General features: G+C 37.4%; 1 protein-coding gene across 1 annotated transcript; it reads right to left on the bottom strand.

Moving 5' to 3' along the window:
- Nucleotides 1-2,115: 2,115 nt before the first annotated feature.
- On the bottom strand, nt 2,116-17,769 carry LOC146135318 (sodium- and chloride-dependent neutral and basic amino acid transporter B(0+)-like). Its single transcript, XM_083396027.1, has 13 exons — nt 17,710-17,769; nt 17,192-17,318; nt 16,516-16,647; nt 15,462-15,626; nt 14,553-14,660; nt 14,000-14,114; nt 12,260-12,398; nt 11,309-11,449; nt 7,577-7,805; nt 5,942-6,186; nt 4,940-5,149; nt 3,388-3,555; nt 2,116-3,082 (listed from the first exon to the last, which is right to left on the bottom strand). Exons 1-13 carry the CDS (start codon nt 17,719-17,721, stop codon nt 2,906-2,908), a joined length of 1,968 nt encoding a protein of 655 aa, XP_083252153.1. The 5' UTR covers nt 17,722-17,769; the 3' UTR covers nt 2,116-2,905.
- Between the last annotated feature and the right edge of the window lie 1,412 nt (nt 17,770-19,181).

The raw sequence follows: 19,181 nt of genomic DNA, 5'->3' as shown, positions 1-19,181 counted from the left end.
TTCAGGGCGCTAGAGGAGCGGAAGACCCTGGTCTATTATGGCAAGAAGCAAATGTTGTCCAAATTCGTTTCCATAAAATACATAACACCGAAAAGCTCAAGGTACAGACAGAAAACGCGAGAATCGTTAAGTTAAGGGAAGCACTGAGCGTAGGGGTTAAAGGGGAAAAAGTAACCACATTTGCGAGGACGGACTACTGTACCGATTGTTGCAGCACCCAAACGACGGCATCGGACTCGGGACTCGACGGAGTCGGTTTGGTTTGCTGGAGTCGGACTCGGGACTCCAGTAAGACCACGTAAGATTGCCCGAACCCGACTTGCGCATGCGCAGTACCAAATTTCGAAATTGATAAGGCAGGAAACAGTAGATTGTAAAAGTGTAAAAAGCATATGGTGTAATATTTACCAAATGTATTGTGGATGTATCATATCGCAGCACTATGGGTGGATTGATTAGTATCCACCTTTTTACTTAGTTACGGGAATGGTTGAAATGCAGGCTGTAGAGTCGAAGCCAGACACGGGCCTCGGCCAAATCTCGCATTTAGCCGGAGTTACATTTTTTGCCGGGATCGCACTCGGGTTATTTTTAACCGACTCCGCAGCTTTGCCCCAAAACACATCAAAGTAGAACGGATGAGACAACTTGTTGCGCCTAGTAAGCTAAAATATAGCGTCAATAAAATGACAGAAAGAAAATGTATCAAGAAGTTTACCAATAAAGTAAAAAAGGTATCTTAAAGAATTTGTAATACCTTATGGCACACTTGAGCGTTAAAAATGACACTCTGGACTGCCGCGGCGCCCTGGTTGGGGACCAGTGGTTCATTGGCTGGACCGGCTACTACAGATCCCTATGTAGGCTACTCGTCTATGGCCAAGTCTCTCACTGATGAAACCAGGGCTGCGGAGTCGGAGTCGGACTCGGGACTCGGAACTCGACGTAGTCGGTTTGTTTTGCCGGAGTCGGACTCGGGACTCGAGTAAGACCGTGTAAAACTACCCGAGTCCGACGTGCGCCTGCGCAGTATCAAATTTTAAAACTGTTAAGGCGGTAAAATGTTGTAAAAGTGTAGCCTAATAGCAAATGTTGAAATATTTTTAACCATGTAAAGCGGGTTGATCAATAATGACACCAATATGAGTGGATTGCAGAAATTCCACCTTAATTTAGTTGCGTAAATGGGTAAAATACAGGCTGTAAAGTCAAAGCTGGACTCGGGACTCGACAAAATCTTTTGGCCGGAGTCGGACTCGGGACTCGGGAGTCGGACTCGGGTGTATTTTTTTGGCCAGAGTCGGACTCGGGTTGTTTTTAACCGACTCCGCCGCCCTGGATGAAACAAACAAGAAGCTACCGATGAAAGTTGAATGGAGCCTTGAACAAGAAAAACTGTAGCAACTCTTTATCTCTGTCTTATGGTTACTCTATCGGCCGATTTATATTCCTGTTATATATTTTATATATCACCTTGATTATTATTTTTGCCTAAAAAGTATTATTTAAAACCAGCATAACGTTGCCTTAGTTGGCAGGTCGAGTTGCTTGTTAGATTTTCTTTTATCAGTTGTAATTAAGCACAAACTCGCATGGGACATCGGGTTTGTGGTAATTAATTGTAGCCTAAAGTCCTATACGGACAAAAAGAGTTAGCTCGACCCACTTTTTTCTGCTGACCTGTATTCTTTTGTGTCAACTGTAAATAGTGCAATTAAACCCATCATCAATTTAGGTCATCCTTATCCTTATTTCGTTTCTAATTTTAAAACAAATAGTGACTGGAGTTGCCTAAATTTGTTATTCCGGTAAAGCAGAGGTTCCTAACGTGGGCGTACCGCCACCTTGTGCGCGTTGGCGAGTTACAAGAGGCGTTTTGGGTGTTTTTCTCATTTTTTAAGGGTGGGCTGAACGCAAGTATGTTGCGATATGGAATAATATGGGGCTAAAGGGGGCACTAGTTTAAAAAAGGTTTGGTAACACTGCGTTAAAGCTTATAATCGCCTGAAAGGCTAAACAACAATGGTTTCCTCTTTCATGAAAACTTAACCACAGCAACACTGTTCTCTATCAGATGAAGGAATAACCATCTTTAAATAAACCAAACATTTTTGATTTTAAAAACATCTTTTGTTAATCGTATTAGATCATAAATACAGTAACGAGTTTCGCCATTTTTCAAGGACATTGAAGCCAAAGCATCATACAGCCATCAAAATAATTTACAACGTATACTGTGTAAACAATAAGCAATACTGTAAACAATAAGCAATACTGTAAACAATTGAGCAAATAATTAGTATATTGCGATTAAAATTCGATTTTTAAAAGCATGGTAAGGCGAAAGATAATAAAATTTGGTAAGCTTATAAGTTTGAGAACAGTTGATGCTAATGTAAAACAATTAATATGCTTTCGAATTTCTATAAACGATTAAAGAAAGTATCAGGGCAGTTAATTTTATTGAAGTGTGTCCAATTTTCATGCTAGGCCACAAAGGAGGGTCAACAATAAAAAATAAATTGAAACCCGCGTTAAAAAGTTTACGAACCCTGGGTCTTTTACAACATTTCAGTTTTATTGTTTTTGGGAAAGTCAAAAAACCAAATAAATTATTTGCCAAAAAAGCATTAAAAAGGCATGATACGCATGATACGAGCTACACAATTTTATAATTGTTAACGCAATAACACTTCATTAATTACAGGAGGGGAAACATCAGTAACAAAGCATCCAATTTTGCGAACAAGAATTGTACTTGCAGTTTTGCAAGTAGTAACTTAAGGCAATTTACAATGTAAAGGGGCAGGGCACCCAGAAAAGCATGAACTACACATAGATATTGAGGAAGATTTACATACTGACCAATTGGGCGCCTGGACGTATAGCTGCTGGCAACAGCAAGTTACATTTTCGTTTGCATCTCTTTATCAGCATCAAAGCCTGAATTTATGGATCCCTTAGCTTGGTCAGCCCTTTCCTTCATAATCTGCAGGGCTTCTACCGGTTCTGACATGTTGGCATATCTTGTACCGCGGTGCTGTTTTAAGTAGGGTCCCCAATCAGCAGACGGTGAGCTCGCCTGGAGTTTTTAAATTTATTTTAATTAAATCAAGTTAGGTCGTTCACGAATAGGCATATTTTTATGAAAATAATTTTGCGTCATGCCGGTTAATGGACAATCCAGGGCTGCGGAGTCGGTTAAAAATAAAATGGGTGTTAAACCAAGAATAGGCCTATCAACATTATTAAAAAATAATTGGTTTTTCATAGAAAATCGTTAAGTTCAGAAAGTACTCCGTGTAATCATGAGTCGTACTAACACTGTTAAGTCTTATTTTATGGATTAACTAAGGGCAATCAGTAACTGTATATTCAGGGTATTACCTTGAAAATGTTTCCTTTGTTTTTGACTATTGCCCATATGGCGAAGAGTGGTATAAAGATGACAGCAAATGCGATCATTAGCCAGCCGAGAATGTTGGCAAATTCGGGGTAGGTGTAGTCGCCGTAGGTTGGACTTGAAAAGGTGACCAACGACCAAACTAGGACCGCCTGGAAGAAAGTTACATGATTGAAGTTGAGAAATTGCATCGACAGCCATATTCACCCTTCATGAATTAGAGATATGCTAACAATGCTGTTATATATGGCGCTGGTTTAGAATCCTACCGCAATGTATATTGTTTGGGTTAGGGTGCGGGTTAGTGTTTGGGTTTTGAGTGGGTTAGGCATTATTATTAAAAAAAATATATAATAATATTTCACCCACCCACACCCAAACGCTAACCCGCACCCTAACTCACGTATGTGCGTTGCTATATAATTGTTTAAAGTGGTAGGATTCTAGACCAGCGCCTTATATATATACAATGAATATAACGTCTAAGAATTAAATATTACCTTACTTAATTAAATAAAGAAAAAAAAAAACACGATCGACAGCAATGGTTTAATCTTGATTGTGTGGAAAAAACATTTTACGTAATGAACAGGAAATAAATTATTACTTCTACAAGGAAACACACTTTTCGTAACATAAGGTTGACCGAAGCCCATACAGAGGTTTAAGTAGGTATTATTTTGAACGTTTCGAACATTTATTCATTTTCAACATCATAATGAGGTATTCTAAACCTTCAAAATGTTACCTATACCTTTGTATGGGCTTTCACATTCTTATTACGCCTTTACTGCAGCCTCCAACCATTATGCCCCGAAAAGATTGACCATTTCTTAGGTGACTCATTGCGTCACCCGTCCATGCGTGTAATTTTCCAAGCGTAACGTTTAGCAAAGGATTGTTCGAAGTTAACGAAGCATGACGAGACGCAGGAACGCGTGCAAGACAGATTTACCCTCCCGCTTTCAAACACGGGCGACGCCCAAGTTGGTTAAACTATTCGTACTAAAAATGCACACATTGTGCATGAGTTGAATTTTAATTTAACGGCTTACATCTGCGCAATTTGAAAAAGTCACCTTTTGCGTGCAAGAAAGATCCTCCGTAATATAGCATATTAGGCTAATATTATTATATATTTTTTACCTTTTTTAAATTTATTTTAAAAAGAAGTCATTTTCAAATGACTTAAGTCCCTGTCAAGTCATTTGTAAAATACCTTAGGTCTACGTCAAGTCATATGTAAAATAAATTTAGTTCATAAAATAACGAGACAAGTCCCAGTTAAATGTCCAAATATTAGTATAATCAACCAAATTTTTACGAAAAATTGTTTAATAAAAACACCTAATTTCAACCCAATTTTTGTCTAGAAGACTTAAGTCAATTTAAGTCATTTGCCCGAAAGACTTGAGTCAAAATCAAGTCATTTTGTCCAAAAGACTAAGTCAATTAAGTCATCTGAAAACAGTGACTTAAGTGCACTTAAGTCAAGTCACTGATGTAAGTCATTGTAAAACTGTATTCGAGACTAACCAGTAAGAGCAGTGGTGAGATAAAGAACCAACAGGCCCTCCAGTACAGCCAGAAAAGCCAGCTCTTTTTGCCAATCATCATTTCGATGTCTTCGATGAAGCGGTTTCCTCCGTAGATGTAGCACACGCCAATGAGCTCAAACACTGCGACCAGCAAAAGACCCCAACCAGCTGCGTAATGATCAATCAGGTTCACCCAGTAAATGCCCGTCTGTAGAAAATAGATTGTTTCAATTTATTGGGAACAGCAATGTTGAAAAACAACGACAGTATAAGTGAGCGATAGTAAAAATGATTTCTGATAGGCTAGATTGTGTAATGTGCATAGTGTGTGGCACTTGTTGAGGAAAATAGAAAAACACGCTTAACACATTTTTGTTGGACATGTAACGTAGGATAAATAATCTAATCGTAATATTTTTTGTTTGTCTACCTTTTCAAGCATAGAAAGTCAGTACTTAAACAACTTATGAGATTTGCTGCACGTTTAAAATCCTGTACTAAAACATTTTTTCTCCTGGGCATAATTTCCAATTGGCATTAAGTACGGTTCGCATTCGATATGACATCGAGTGTTATTTTTAAATGACTTAAGTCCCAGTCAAGTGATTTGTAAAATAACTTAAGAACCAAGATATATAACCAAATTTAAAAAAAAAGAAATGAAAACATTTATTTCAACCATTTATATTCAGGTCGTTTGTTCAAAAGACTTAAGGCAAGTCAAGTCATTTGTCCTAATGAAGTCAGGCAAGACAAGTCAGTTCATTTTGTCTAAAATACTTGAGTCAAGTCAAGTTATATGTCCGAAAGACATAAGTCAAGACAAGTCATCTTGCCTGAAAGACTTGTGTCAAGTCAAATTATTTTGAAAGTGTGACTTAAGTCAAGTCAAGTAATTTGTAAACAGTGTCTTAAGTCAAGTCAAGAAACTTAAAAAACAGTGACTTAAGCCAAGTCATTGCATCAAGTCATTACAACACTGGTATTAGTGACCACTTACGTTGGTGACACAGACCAGTCCAAGCAGGAACATAATCACGGACAAGAAGAGCATAAGTTGCCACCTCCTCGATCTCAGCTGCCGCGGATAGGCGTCGATAATTGCCGTGCTCACTGTTTCCAGGATGGTGAACTGGCTGTCCAGGCCCAGGGTGAAAAGCATAAGGAAGAAAAGGATGGCCCAGATCGGCGAAACTGGCAGCTGAGCAATCGCCTCAGGGTAGGCGACGAAGGCCAGTCCGAAGCCTGGAAGATTAAATAGAGCACAGGTTCGTAAACTGGGCTCTTGGGGGTACGTGGAATCGTTTTAGGGGTTCAATGGAAGCCTAATTGAAAGATTATTGTATATTTAGGAAGTAATCAAAATCCGAAGCCTGGGAGAATAAATAGAGCAAGGGTTCACAAACTGGGGTCTTGGGGATACGTGAACTCGTTTTAAGGGATCCAGGAAAGCCTTTATTGAAAGATTGGTGTATATTTAAAAGGTAATTAAATTTTCAAAGAAAAGAGTTCAGCTAAAAATAAAACAATTTTGCACTGAATGTATTTAGACACCCTTTCACTTTCATATTTTGTCCACGAAACAGCAGGTTTCTAAAGTTCATTTGTTTTGTGACGTATATTTATAACGCCATCTCTAAAACTTTCGCCAAAAAAAATCTTTAGGGGACCGCGGTGAACAAAGTTTAGGAACCACTTAAATAGGGAAACTTGAAAACTCAAATGCGTGTCATTAGCACGTATTTTGGTTCAGCAAGCCTGCTCGTGCGTTATACACAGCGCCGTGAACTGAAACTATTTTGGTATTGTTTTAACAGAAACAAGAAAACTGTTAACCCGACTATTGTATTCGGGCCTCAGACGCATTTAAAGTCAACTAAAGAATTTAAAACATCGTAAAATTCATGGAGTAATATGTTAAAGTTATGTTTTACCTTTTTGAAACGAAAAAGACGACAAATCGAGCTTTGTTCATAGGAGGCCGTGATAACAAAAAATGGTAAAAAATCTAACTGGATTTGTGCATCCCAAGCCCGATTTAAATATGTATAGTCTATTAAAGTGAACAGGTATATCGAAAAGCAACAGGCCGCTTTAATGCAATGCTATTCGACATGAAAGACCAGTAGTAAAACAGAGACGCTCTGACGCCGCCGTCTGCTTTCGTCACGTAGCCTAAACACTCACTTCTGTCCGTTTCAAAAACAAGTAGTATAGAACCTTTCCCAGGGGTTCTTAAAGTGGGATCCATGGAACTCTTGGGGGTCCGTGAAATAGTTTTAGGGGGTTCATGAAGGCCAAATTGAAATATAGTGTGTATTTAAGAAGTAACAATTTTTCAAAGAAAACAGTTTAATTAAAAACACAACGGGTTTGCACTGACTGCGTTTAGATTCGATTTCACTTTCACATTTTTTGGACCGAAATCAATAGATTTATGAAGTCTATTTGTATTTTAACGTCAATATATGTCGTCATTTTTTTTAAATCCTCTTGTCTACCGTGGTCCACGTAAAGCAAAAAACATTTAGGGGTCCGCAGTAAGAAAATTTTAAGAACCCCTGGCCTAACCATAACAGAGTTAAGTCACCCTAAAACCGGGAGCTCGAATTTCATTATCGCGCCATTCACTCACCAGAGTCGACCACTTCGTTCACGGACTTGCCGAGGCGGAAAGCCATGTGTCCAACCACCGTGAAGATGGCGAAGCCGGCGAAAAGTGACGTGCAGCAGTTCACCGAACACACGATGAGAGCGTCGTAGAAGCAGTTGTTGTTGAACTTGTTGTAGGAGGAGAGAGCGATCAACCCACCCCAGGCCGCGCTCAAGGAAAAAAAGATTTGTGTGGCGGCCGCCTTCCAAACCTGGACAAATTTTTATTGCAAGATTTGGAACAAGAACATAAGCCTAAGAAATAAGCTATTGATGTTATGCATAAGTTATAACCGAGTATTGCTCATCCAGCAGTTTTATTATTTGACAATTAGCATTTCGACGTCCTGTACAAGATACTTTCATCAGGATAAGCAAATACTCAGTTATAAGCCTAAGAAGTTAAAGAAATTGTTCCAAAAAGATGTATTCGAACAAAACAACATCAAAGAATTAACAGAGAAACAAATTGATCCTTACACAGAATCCAACAAGAAAATACATTGAGTTTGAATGAACGAGCGATTTTTGCCTGTGCAATCAATTTCTCGTATTCCGAGTACAAGGGTGTTTCGCCGGTTTGTTTTGAAGGCCAATGTTACAACCGCTAACTTCGAAACAAGGGGCATATTGCGCTAGGGCAGTGGTTCTCAATCGTGGTGACGCAGCACCCAGTTGTGACATTTCTAATCCTCAAGGGTGCCGCGACATATTTCGGAATCTTTAAGAATCTGATTTTTGCTCAACTCTTACAAGTTTTTGTGTAAGATTAGAGTGGAATAAATCCAACAGTTGCTTTTGTTCCAGTTCCGTTTATTGTGAAATTTTAGTGAATTACCTACGTAAAAAATTTTGGGATGCCGCAATCTATTTATTATTCCTGAGGGGTGCCGCTAGCCATAAAATGCTGATAAACACTTGAGCTATGGGCTTGAGGCTGAGGCAGGGTGGGCAATCAATTTTGACAGCGGGCCGAATGAGAAACAAAAGATGTCTTGGCGGGCCATGTAAACAGAAGGGATCTCGAATACAGGTGTGTTTCACTCAACGTAGCAAAACATGCCCAGCTGTGAGTGATAGTGTAAGTGTTTTTTTTAAAGGTTAAGAAATTGTCTCGCAGATTTTACGCATTTGTAAAGCTACCCAGTATGTAATGTTAGTATTGCTATATATGTCATCTGGGTAAAAAGCACAGCAAGATAACAGTTTTCCAGGTTTTACGTTGCAATCAACTTCGTACTAAACAAATAAGGCAAACAAACGTCACGTAGACGATCAATATAAACTAAGTGAAGTGACTCTGTGTCATTTCCTTTTACACTCTGTATTGTACGACTTTTATTTAGCGTATACCCCTATGTTGGTGAAACGCCTCACTTAATTGCAACTTTATTTTTGATGGTGCTAGTTTTAGGACTTGACCTAAGTCGAGAAGAAGAATAACTTGACTAAGATTTGAGTGCTTTAATTGAGTTATGCTGAACTTTGCTTATTTTTTTAAGATTTTTTGCTTGTGATACAGTTTTCTCTTTATACGTTACGTTTTTATTGTTTGACATTTAAAATATCGCTTAAATAAAAACATTAATTGCCATTTTTGGAATGACTTGGCTTAGACTTAAATAATTTTAAAATAACTTGTTTACAACCCTGAAAACACGTTACAGTCTTTCTGTTAACTTACTATGCTTTGCTATGGAAAGCTGCAAAAAAGACAATGTTTTCTTTTTCTACATTTAATATCATGACATTATCCTTCAAAATTGTTCATTTCAAATAACGGATAGAAAACTGATCAATGTAGGTCTTCTCCTATGTAAATAGTCTCATTATTCCTAATCCTCAATATTAAAGTTAAACCCATTTTCATTTTAAAAGTTTGAATTCATCTTTACTTTTTAAACAAATACAGCAAACAAACGTCACGTAGAGGCAAGGTTACTGCCCGCATACTAGAATGTTTATCCAACCGTGGTCTGGGACGTTTAGTTAACTTCTAATTCCTTACAAATTGTATCCATGACTATGGAGCATTGCTGACATGGAGTCAACAGACTGACATGGACTCAACAAAAGCTGCATGGCCGTCAATAGTGCGAAGTATTGTTCGCTGTTTTTTTAACTACATAAGGATTATTGGTTGTGCGAGATATGGGCGCCCCCACGGAGGGGCAAGGCCACCCTGGAATCAAAATGCGATTATTATTATTGTTCATAAGTGCAATATGTAGTACTTATGAAGGTTATGAAATAATATTGATTTGTATAGTAATTTCTACTGTTATAAACTGGTATCTACATTTTAATATCATGGTTACTGAAGTTAAATTATGTAAAAATATTAATAAAATTTTCTGCGGGCGCCTCTGGTGCGAAATAATTATTCGTTGAAGACAGATCGTTTGGCTTATGATTTATCAAGCTCGATATGGATGACTCAAAAACATCAGCAGGTTGATAGTAGCAGCAAATCATGTTTTAGGACAATTGATTGATTGACCTTTAAAGCGCTTTGGAATTCAATTCGCGGAAAATTGAGCAGTAAAACGAAACGTGATGTTATTCCTTTGAGGGGAAACCAAGCCCCATATAAAGGTGCACGTTAAGCACGTCTCTCGATGAACAATGAACAAGCTACACTCATATATTAAACTTGATCAACCAATATAAACAAACTTTGGGCAGCGAATAATATTTGGCTACACTAAAAAAACGTGCACGTTTACCAACTTATTAGGTTTAGAAAAAAAAATAGGTAAAATGACTTTTTAACCATAAACCCTTTTAGACTAGCAAACGCTGCAGCTTAACGCGTTCTGGTTTCCGTCGTTTTTAGTTTTTCAGGCAGCTCTACGGTAAGTTGACCTTAGGGTTTTCTATAGTGTGTCTGCGCTACGAAGGCGTTTTTGTGGATTGTGGACGAATTGTTTGTGTAAGGCGAAAGGGCTGGCGGCACGTTGAACGTCACAGCACGCTCTGTGGGAATCATTCACCAAGCAGAACAGGAATTGTGCTTTCCCCTTATCTTCTACGCTATTGTGCTGGGATTTGGGGAAAATCTGGGCGAGTTTTGGCGACGACCGTTCGATAAAAGCCTCTTTTTGTGGAACTTTTGTGCGACAACAATGCAAGGGAATCATTTGTTAACAGCGTGGTGCTGAATTTTTTCTTTTGAACAGTGGTATTTTTTTATTAAATTTTAACACTTGGCAGTATGTTTTGTAGACCTTAGCTTATATTTTCGCTATGCGCTGTTTTAGTAAAATTCACTTTCGGTTCAATTGGAACGTGTTTAATAGAGCATGAGCTCTGCAAATACCGACATTGGTTTTATTAAAATGGAAAAGTAATCTACTTCATAAAACCCCTGTGCTTTAGCTCCCAAGTCATGGTCCTAGAAAAAAAAAGTAATCAAGATCTGCACGAAAAAATATGAACAAAATTGTGGCTGTAATGTTTATAAAACGGGTGAAAATAAAAAAACAAACATAGAATAAATTTGATATAAAGCAAAATTAAAACAACATCAATATATAGTATTAAATTAAATCTATATATAAGATAATAAATATAAAAATTATTTTAAATAGGCAAAATTTAAAAGATAAATTAAAAGTTAAAATAAAAAATGACTGTGGTTACTTTAGATTGTTAACCACACCACCCCTGAGTTACCCTAACACTCAAAAAAAAAAAAAAACTGTGGTTACTCTACCTCTGCATCGGCCAGTTTCTCCAGGTTTGATTGGGATCCGATGTAATACTGAACACCGTCGTATGCGCCCTCTAGTGTCGCTCCTCGGATGAGAAGAATGAAAAGCACAGCGTAGGGGAAGAGGGCAGTGAAGTAAACCACCTTGAAGTTTACAAAAGTTGTATCTTTGGGGTACCACGCGGTCAACTTAACCAATGACTTGAATTCAGTCACTATTAGTTTTAATGGCAAACCGAATGTGTAAATATGAAGATATATCCTCGTCTTTACACGTAAATATATGACGACAATGACTTCAAATGGCAGCAAATATTCTTAAGACTTTAACAATAGAAAATAGTTACTATTAGTGTTGCATTTAGGCCGAATTACTTAACTCGACCTTGGTCAAGAAGAGAAATGACTTTACTTAGACTTGAGTGATGACTTAAAATTTGCTTATTTTTTAAGAATTTTGTTTGTAAATAAATTGCTCGATGTATGTTAGTTTTTTTGGCCGGTTAAAATATCGCTCAGGATTCGCTAAGTTTATCAACTTTATTGAATAAAAAAAAAATTGAATTGCCATTTTTGCAAATGAATTGACTTGGACAAGTCATTTTAAAATAACTTGTTTAACCGTGATAACACGTTACAGTCTTTGTGTTAATACACTAAGCTTTGTTCTGGAAAGCTGTAAAATTTCGTTGTTGAAAGCTGCAAAAAATACCATGTTTTTCTACTTTTGATTTAATGAAGTTATCCTTCAAATGTTTTATTTTAAATAAAGGACAAAAAAGTAAATAATATAAGGCTTCTCCTGTGTAAATAGCCTCATTATTCCTAATCTTCAATATTAAAGTTAAATCTAATTTAATTTAAAGATGGGTCGAATCCATCTTTACTTTAAAAAAATGTCATTTCTTAAATAGTGAAAATCACTCAAAACAATCTTCGGCACATTTAACCTACTTTTCCAGACGACTTGATTCCGCGAATTAAACTGTAGAAGACGACAATCCAGGCAACCAACAAGCTGAGCGCTAAATGGGTGTTCACGTTGCCGTTGCTTTCGGGATAAATGTCACTCGCCAGGTTGAGCGCGTATTTGCTGAACAAAACACGTTACATTACATATACCTGAGTTAAAAAGAAGTGTAAATAGCGTTGACAATTTCAGGATTATTAGAAAAGTGGATAAAGTTCGCTTTTAAAGAATATAATTTTAAAATATTTTATATCTTATTTAATGTCATTAAAAGTCAACATTTTATTTATTTATTAAGCTTCATTGCGACTTTCGTTCTGTAGAATAAACTGTGTGAAGAGTAGATGTGTAAAATACATGTTTTGTGTAAACCACGTGTTTGATGAAGTTAAAAAATAAATTGTGTCTGTTAAAACCCCCTTTTAGAGTTATTAAATATTTTACAAACCTTTGGTGTTAAAAAATCGGTTATTCTGACACCTGTCAACTGTCTTGACCAGACAGAAAAAAAGTACAGGATGGTGAAATACAATTTTAAAAGTTCCAGCCCAGCCTGCCTTTCGAGTGCCAACCTTTTGTTGACCAATACAGCAATATCGCCAGAGTCCTGCTGTTTAAAGAATGTCGCACAGCGGGCGCCCATGTAGGTTCCGGCTAATTAGGCACAAAGCTTGGATTTCCTTTTAAAAAAAACGTGCCTTGCATATTCAAGCTGATCGTGGACTAAATCAGAAGGGGCAAACTAGACTGTTTACATTTGTAGATAAGCATAGGTCATGTTGAAGCCTGACTTTAAAGCCACCGCGTCTGTTCAAAATCAAAAACTGCCAGTCTTAACAAAATGCTGTCTATAGAGTCTAGACCAGGGATGGCGAACAGTTTTCATTTCGTGGGTCATAAACGAGACCTTAACCCCCGAAAAAGACACGCGTGGGTACATTAAGTTCTATGCTGCGAAGCATGCTACTGCATCTTCTCTACAAATAATATTTTCCTTGGCTGATAACCCATTAGTTTATCAAGACAATTCTGCGTGATTAATTGTACAAAAATTCAGTTCTGAAAATTCGGGTTTGTAGGCTTCTAATATTAAGAACAAATAGGCTAAAGTTATCAAAGTTACAAGATATATTTTCGTGGTGCCAATACGAATTTAGACGCCAACAAGGATTGTGGTTTTACACAGCTTAAACAAAAATGCCTTGTTCTATATATTTATTTTGGTCACTTTTTGTTGTTTTCGAAGATATTTTTGTGCGTTTTAATAATTAATGAATATACTGCTGCTGCCAGGCATGGTTTCAATTGTAAAATTGTTCTTCCAGAAAACATTTTATTAAAGTACCAACGTTTCAACCACCTAGCCTATTCGGGAAATATTTTTCAGAATATATATACCAGACAAAAAATAAAGGAAAAATAACAATTCGCATTGTCCGATTATTATCGGGTGTTTATCTCGTATTTCGCGTCTCGTTTTTAAAACGTGGACCATTGTTGTTATTTGTCTGGTATACATATTCCCCCCCCAATAGTTGCAGTAAAATTGCCCTGAAGAAGATTGCCCGAAAAGGTAGTCACAAAGTGATAGTTTACCAAAATTTCCCGGAAGAAAAATTTCTCAATTCGAAGGAAAAAGATTATGTCATGGTTTGCAGGAGACTTAACAACCAAACCAGCAACTCTTAGAGCGTTTATTTGCTGCCGACTGGGAAAATTCTTACTTCCAATATTCCTCGCTTGGGCTGGTTCCTCTTTCCTTCGAGAAACTTCCACAACCGAACATGCTCCGGTTCTGAGAAATCAATTTGGCAACTTCCTCCGCGTCCACTTGCGAAACTATATTTTGGTGAAATTACGCTGTTTAAAATTGATTCGATTTCACACGAAATGTCACTTAAAAACGTTTGATTAAACCTAATCAATCTAAGATTACGGTAACAAGGGTAGAATGTCTTTGCGGTAACATTGAATATATAAGGATTGGCTGTAAGGTTTAATTTGTTGAGTACAAGAAGAGTTTTGGTTGCACTTTTAAAAGGATGGTATTTATTTTATAATATGATGTTAGTTCATTAAACTGCTATAATATAGCTTTTGTTGCTACATTAATCTATATTATAAATGTACTGGGCAAAGTACATCCATTCTCTACCTTACACGTTACATTATTAACAGAATACATGTTATTTTTATGCTGGGTTTTGAAATGTTTTAAATTTAGGCAACTTAATCTAATCTTAGGCCAATTACAGTAAAGCTTTTGCAAGCCCTTACCCTTTGTGTAAACAGGACCATTTCCCACGAAAGTGTTCCCGGCCGTGTTAATGTAACTGTTGGCTGCTGTAGTGTCGATTCCAGTAAAATTCGCTGTACACACTGGCTCTGTGGGTATCAATGTGATTTTAAGCGTTGTTTTTCTGATCAAAAATACTTTACAATTGGTTAGAATTGAATACTATATTTTACAAATGGTGTGACAAGCGATGAGCGAAAACTCGACTAGCAATTGAGTACCCTTGTTTACCGGCCGAGAAGAGTTTATGAAGGTATTTCAATATATATGACCTTAAACGTAAAACATCAGGTGATATTTAGCAACTTTATTGCAACAAGTTACAACAACTGAATCAATGCAAAGTTTGTTTTCGGGCTTGTTCAAATGTGATCCACGCGAAGGAATTCTAACTTTTTATAGGATGCAGTAATCGGTCAGACGTTTTAGACTTTTTAACTTTACTCCTGTTTAAATGTGGTGCTGTAGGTATCGGGACAAACAAAAAAGCACAAAATAAAAAGAAACAAAGTAGCACTAACAAAACCAAACAAAATCCGCTTTTTGTTGCCGTTAGAGTAATCGTTTAAATTTCACATTTCGAAACAGTATACTTACTGAATGTTGTGCTGCAGGTATCGGGGTAAACAGAACAGCACGAAATAAAACTAATATTATTATGACGTCATTATTCAAGAACGTCAAACGGAAAATCCCTAAGTTGAAAAATCGGGACCGCCACCCCTTTTTTTAATTTTCTTGATACGCCCCACAAGCAAAAGACCTAAGACACTTTTAAAAATTGCCACAATTCAAACAACAGAATAGCATTATATAGAAGCAAGCAAAATCCGATTTTAGTTGGCGATAGAGTAATCGAGAAGACTTTCAACTTTCGAGCTACTCCTTACTGAATGTTGTGCTGCATGTATTCGGGTCGTTCCACCAGTTGTCGCAGCTCTCCCAGGGCAGCATCGACGTAAGTGACGAGAAAAAGTAGAAGACTGTGTAGGCTATGATCACGTTGTAGTAGATTCCCACCATAGCGCTAAGAACCACCATACACGCGCCGACACCTGCAAACAATTAAAGTCCGAACTGACAAAAAGTGGTATACATTGGGAGACTGGAATTGTATTGTTCTGCAAATAGTTTGCCTTTGGGATAATAATTATTTAAAAAAAATACTAAAGAACCACCCTACACGTGCCGACACCTGCAAACAATGTGGAACACATAGTAGGACCTAAAAGCAACCTTAAGCAGAAAATCTATAAAACCATGGTAATAAAACCAACGACAGAATAATGTCTAATACACTGTAACATTCACGACAAAATAACAAATTGATTGCCCGAATAACACATAACCCTGTCGGAATAAGTCCTATATTCATCGGAATGAGGCCTAAATAACTCCTAAAACTGTAGGGAAAGGGCATGGTGAAGTGTTGATTAGGCCTGATTCTAGCCATAGGTCATATTCTAATTTAGACGGATCTTTTAATCTAGTGCTGTTTATAAATTAATTTTGTAAAGATTTGACAGAAAAAATAATTAGATTAAACTCGTACATTTCTTTGCAGGAGTAAAAAAAACAGGTTCTACTGCGAGCGACGTTTAACATTGCCACACCCTAATCGTTAGACCATTACCTGGCTAATCGTTAGACCATTACCTGTCTAATACGAAATTACTAGAGTTAAAGTCTGGCCTCGTTATTTGCTAAAATAGACCTTTCCTCATTATTAGAAGTCTTTACGGACAATTTAAATTCTATTTTTATTGGCATATACTACACACTGTTTCGCACTAACGTTTTTGAGAATTTGCTTTTAAATAAAACGGTTTGTTTCGAAGAACACGAAAATGTACCGGCACATAAAATTAAACCATACAGCAAATTTAAATTTGATCACACTACGAACAGTTCCCAGTTGGTAGAACAGATTCGCAACCCACTCACCTTTGAATATCGGGCTAAATTTCCAGACAGCTGTCGGACCCAAACTGGAAAACTGTCCCAAGGAAACTTCCATAAAGAAGATGGGCAGGCCAGCAAAGGCCAACATGATGACGTACGGAATCAGAAAAGCTCCTGGAAAATTAAAGACAACAAATCTGGGAAACAATCTTTAACTCATAATTTTATAGCTTTTGTAATATTTTTTCGTTCCGTCTTACAAAATTTTGCGAACAACTTTGTTCAGAATGTTGAACCCGGAACAAAATTTGCAATTACGAAACAGACTGTGATTTCGCGAAACGATATTGGTAACAATGCTAGAAGCACAATGCAAATTCCTATATGAGGAATCTCCCAGTGTATTTACATAGGTATTAATGTGACATACGAATTTATAGTAAGTTAGAACAAAACAAAGAACCGCCAAAATGCAATCAATTTTTTTTTTGTCAAAATGCGGAGGCGTGTTGTATTTAAAAGTTATCAGGTTATTGTTATCTGACCGAACATGCGCTAGGTTTAATTCCTTAGCATTGGGCTGCACAGTGCTGTGTTTAAAAGTTCATTGTTGTCCGACGGAAAAAGCACTGGCCCGCTTACACATAAAAGTCAGGTAAAGCAGAAAAGTTAACGAACGACCACCACTTAATCTACAGTTCTCTTAACCACGAATTACCTCCGCCGTTTTCGAATGCAAGATACGGGAACCGCCATACGTTCCCCAACCCAACGGCATACCCGATGCAGGACAGGAGATAGTCGGCCTTTCGGTCCCAATTGCCACGGTCCTGATTTTCGTCTCCCTGAATTTGTCAAGAGTCCGCGTTAAAATTTGCATGAAATCTATTCTGATTTCCACAAAACTTTTCAAGTCTTTATCGCATATCGGGTTTTTTGTCTTACGTGGCCATAATCAATCATGCTTGTCAAGTTACTTACGTATTGTTATGATAAACGTTGAAATTATGTATAGATAAGTTTGTCGCACTTAACAAAACGATGGTGAATTACGAACTTTGTAGATTGCAAATTCAGCAGACCCCTTTCCTAAAAGTTACACAATTTTTTCATTAAAAATGCGACACATTTGAAAGTCATAAGTTATGACGCATATAATCACAAGGCTGTAGCTTGCAGATTGCTTAGAAAATCAAAACAAAAAGGCCAAAGCAAAGCGCTGAACCAAGCTCTTACCTGATTTGTCATTTTCCCTGTAACGTTCTGCACGGAAGTTTCAAAGCAACTGACTGGCAAAACATTCGCTGTTTGGCGTAAAAGGTCTCCGGCTTAGGCGAGGGAAAAAATAGGAATCGGCCAAGCGTGGTGTTTTTTGTTGGAAACCCGAGATCTGTGATGAATAGAAGCTCTTGAAACGCACGACGTGAAAGCACCTCGCCGCAACAACGCACACAAGACCTCATTCTGGTGCAGGTATCCTGAAACTTGTTGATACAAAGTTGTTTATCTGTTAGAAACGGGTTTTTTCAACTTTTTGCACGATCAAGAAAACTATTATATTTTTTAATAGTGGGGCTTCCAGCACCTTACAATACCACTGCTGGCCAGGTTTAATAACCTCCATCTTTAGCAGAATTAATTGGGTGCCGCCAACTGGCAACCAACCGTTTTAGGCATGAGCTGTTTTCGGTATAAATCAATCCAACCACTTAAACCTCGTATCAACTTATAACAAAATTATCGTTTTCTGCCGCTAGAAATAACAAGTTGTTAACCGCTTGGCTTATCATAAGCTGCTTATAATAATGTAACAGTTGTAATAGTTGATGGGGTTTAACAATACAAAAAAGCAGACTTTAACCAAAAAAAAAATGCAATCTACATCTTGAAATCACAAAAACGCGTGTTGTAAACTGAATGCGCCAACCGGGGAGATTCAGGAACTAAGGCTTTCTTATGAAGCCAAAATTACTCCAAATTTTGACGTGATTTCTCAATTGCGAATTTACGACAATATAAACTAAATTTAGTAAATTAGCGACACTAAACAATTTCAGAGTTGTCAATAAACCACAGGGCCGGGATTTCGTTTGTCAGATAAAAATAATAGGTAAACAGGTAAAAAGTGGCATTATTTGTTATAACGTTATCAAGAATACCGTTCCCCAAAAGCTTAAAAACACAATAGCTTGTTCGCCGCTCCACAGAATATAAACCCAGAGAGAAGTAAGCTACGGATTTTTGTGTGCTGTAATGCGGTTACCAGATCCACAACGCCAGAAACCCATAGGATCAACAAGGCGTGGTAATTCCATATTATGATCAAGGAAAGCATTTTTGCTATGCTCGGTTGGTACTCTGCGTGTTCAAAATTATAATAAATTTAACAGACTTGCGGGTAACCCCAGTCTAAAAAGTTTTATGAAGTTTTGATCACAATTCGGTGATAAAGGATTTTGTTGTTTTTTCAAATGGCATCTGTTGTTATCAATATAAGTTTGCTGACCTGCTAACGCTGTAAACAGATAGTCTATGGATGACGCCTAATCTTTAACGCCATCTCCCGTGCATGGAAAAACATGTCACATTAAAACTCATTGGCAGCTTGTCAAAAATCGCAAAAAAAGTGTTGATACTGACTATGAATTATATAGTGCCCTGACCCAATGTTATCTAGTGCCCTGACGCAAGTACTAATTATATAGTGC

Source organism: Ascidiella aspersa, chromosome 8 (genome assembly GCF_963924565.1).
Source record: "Ascidiella aspersa chromosome 8, kaAscAspe10.2, whole genome shotgun sequence".
NCBI classification, from domain to species: domain Eukaryota; kingdom Metazoa; phylum Chordata; class Ascidiacea; order Phlebobranchia; family Ascidiidae; genus Ascidiella; species Ascidiella aspersa.
Note: the sequence above shows the minus strand (reverse complement) of the source record. Positions and strands in the feature narration are given on the sequence as shown.

Excerpts from the sequence above, each read along its gene's own strand:
- LOC146135318 (XM_083396027.1), bottom strand. Across the intron at positions 11,450-12,259 it reads GAATCAAGTCGTCTGGAAAA|GTGGTTTACTTCACTGCCCT; the intron begins GTAGGTTAAATG and ends GTAAACTTCAAG. Across the intron at positions 3,083-3,387 it reads ACAAAGGAAACATTTTCAAG|GCGAGCTCACCGTCTGCTGA; the intron begins GTAATACCCTGA and ends TAAAAACTCCAG.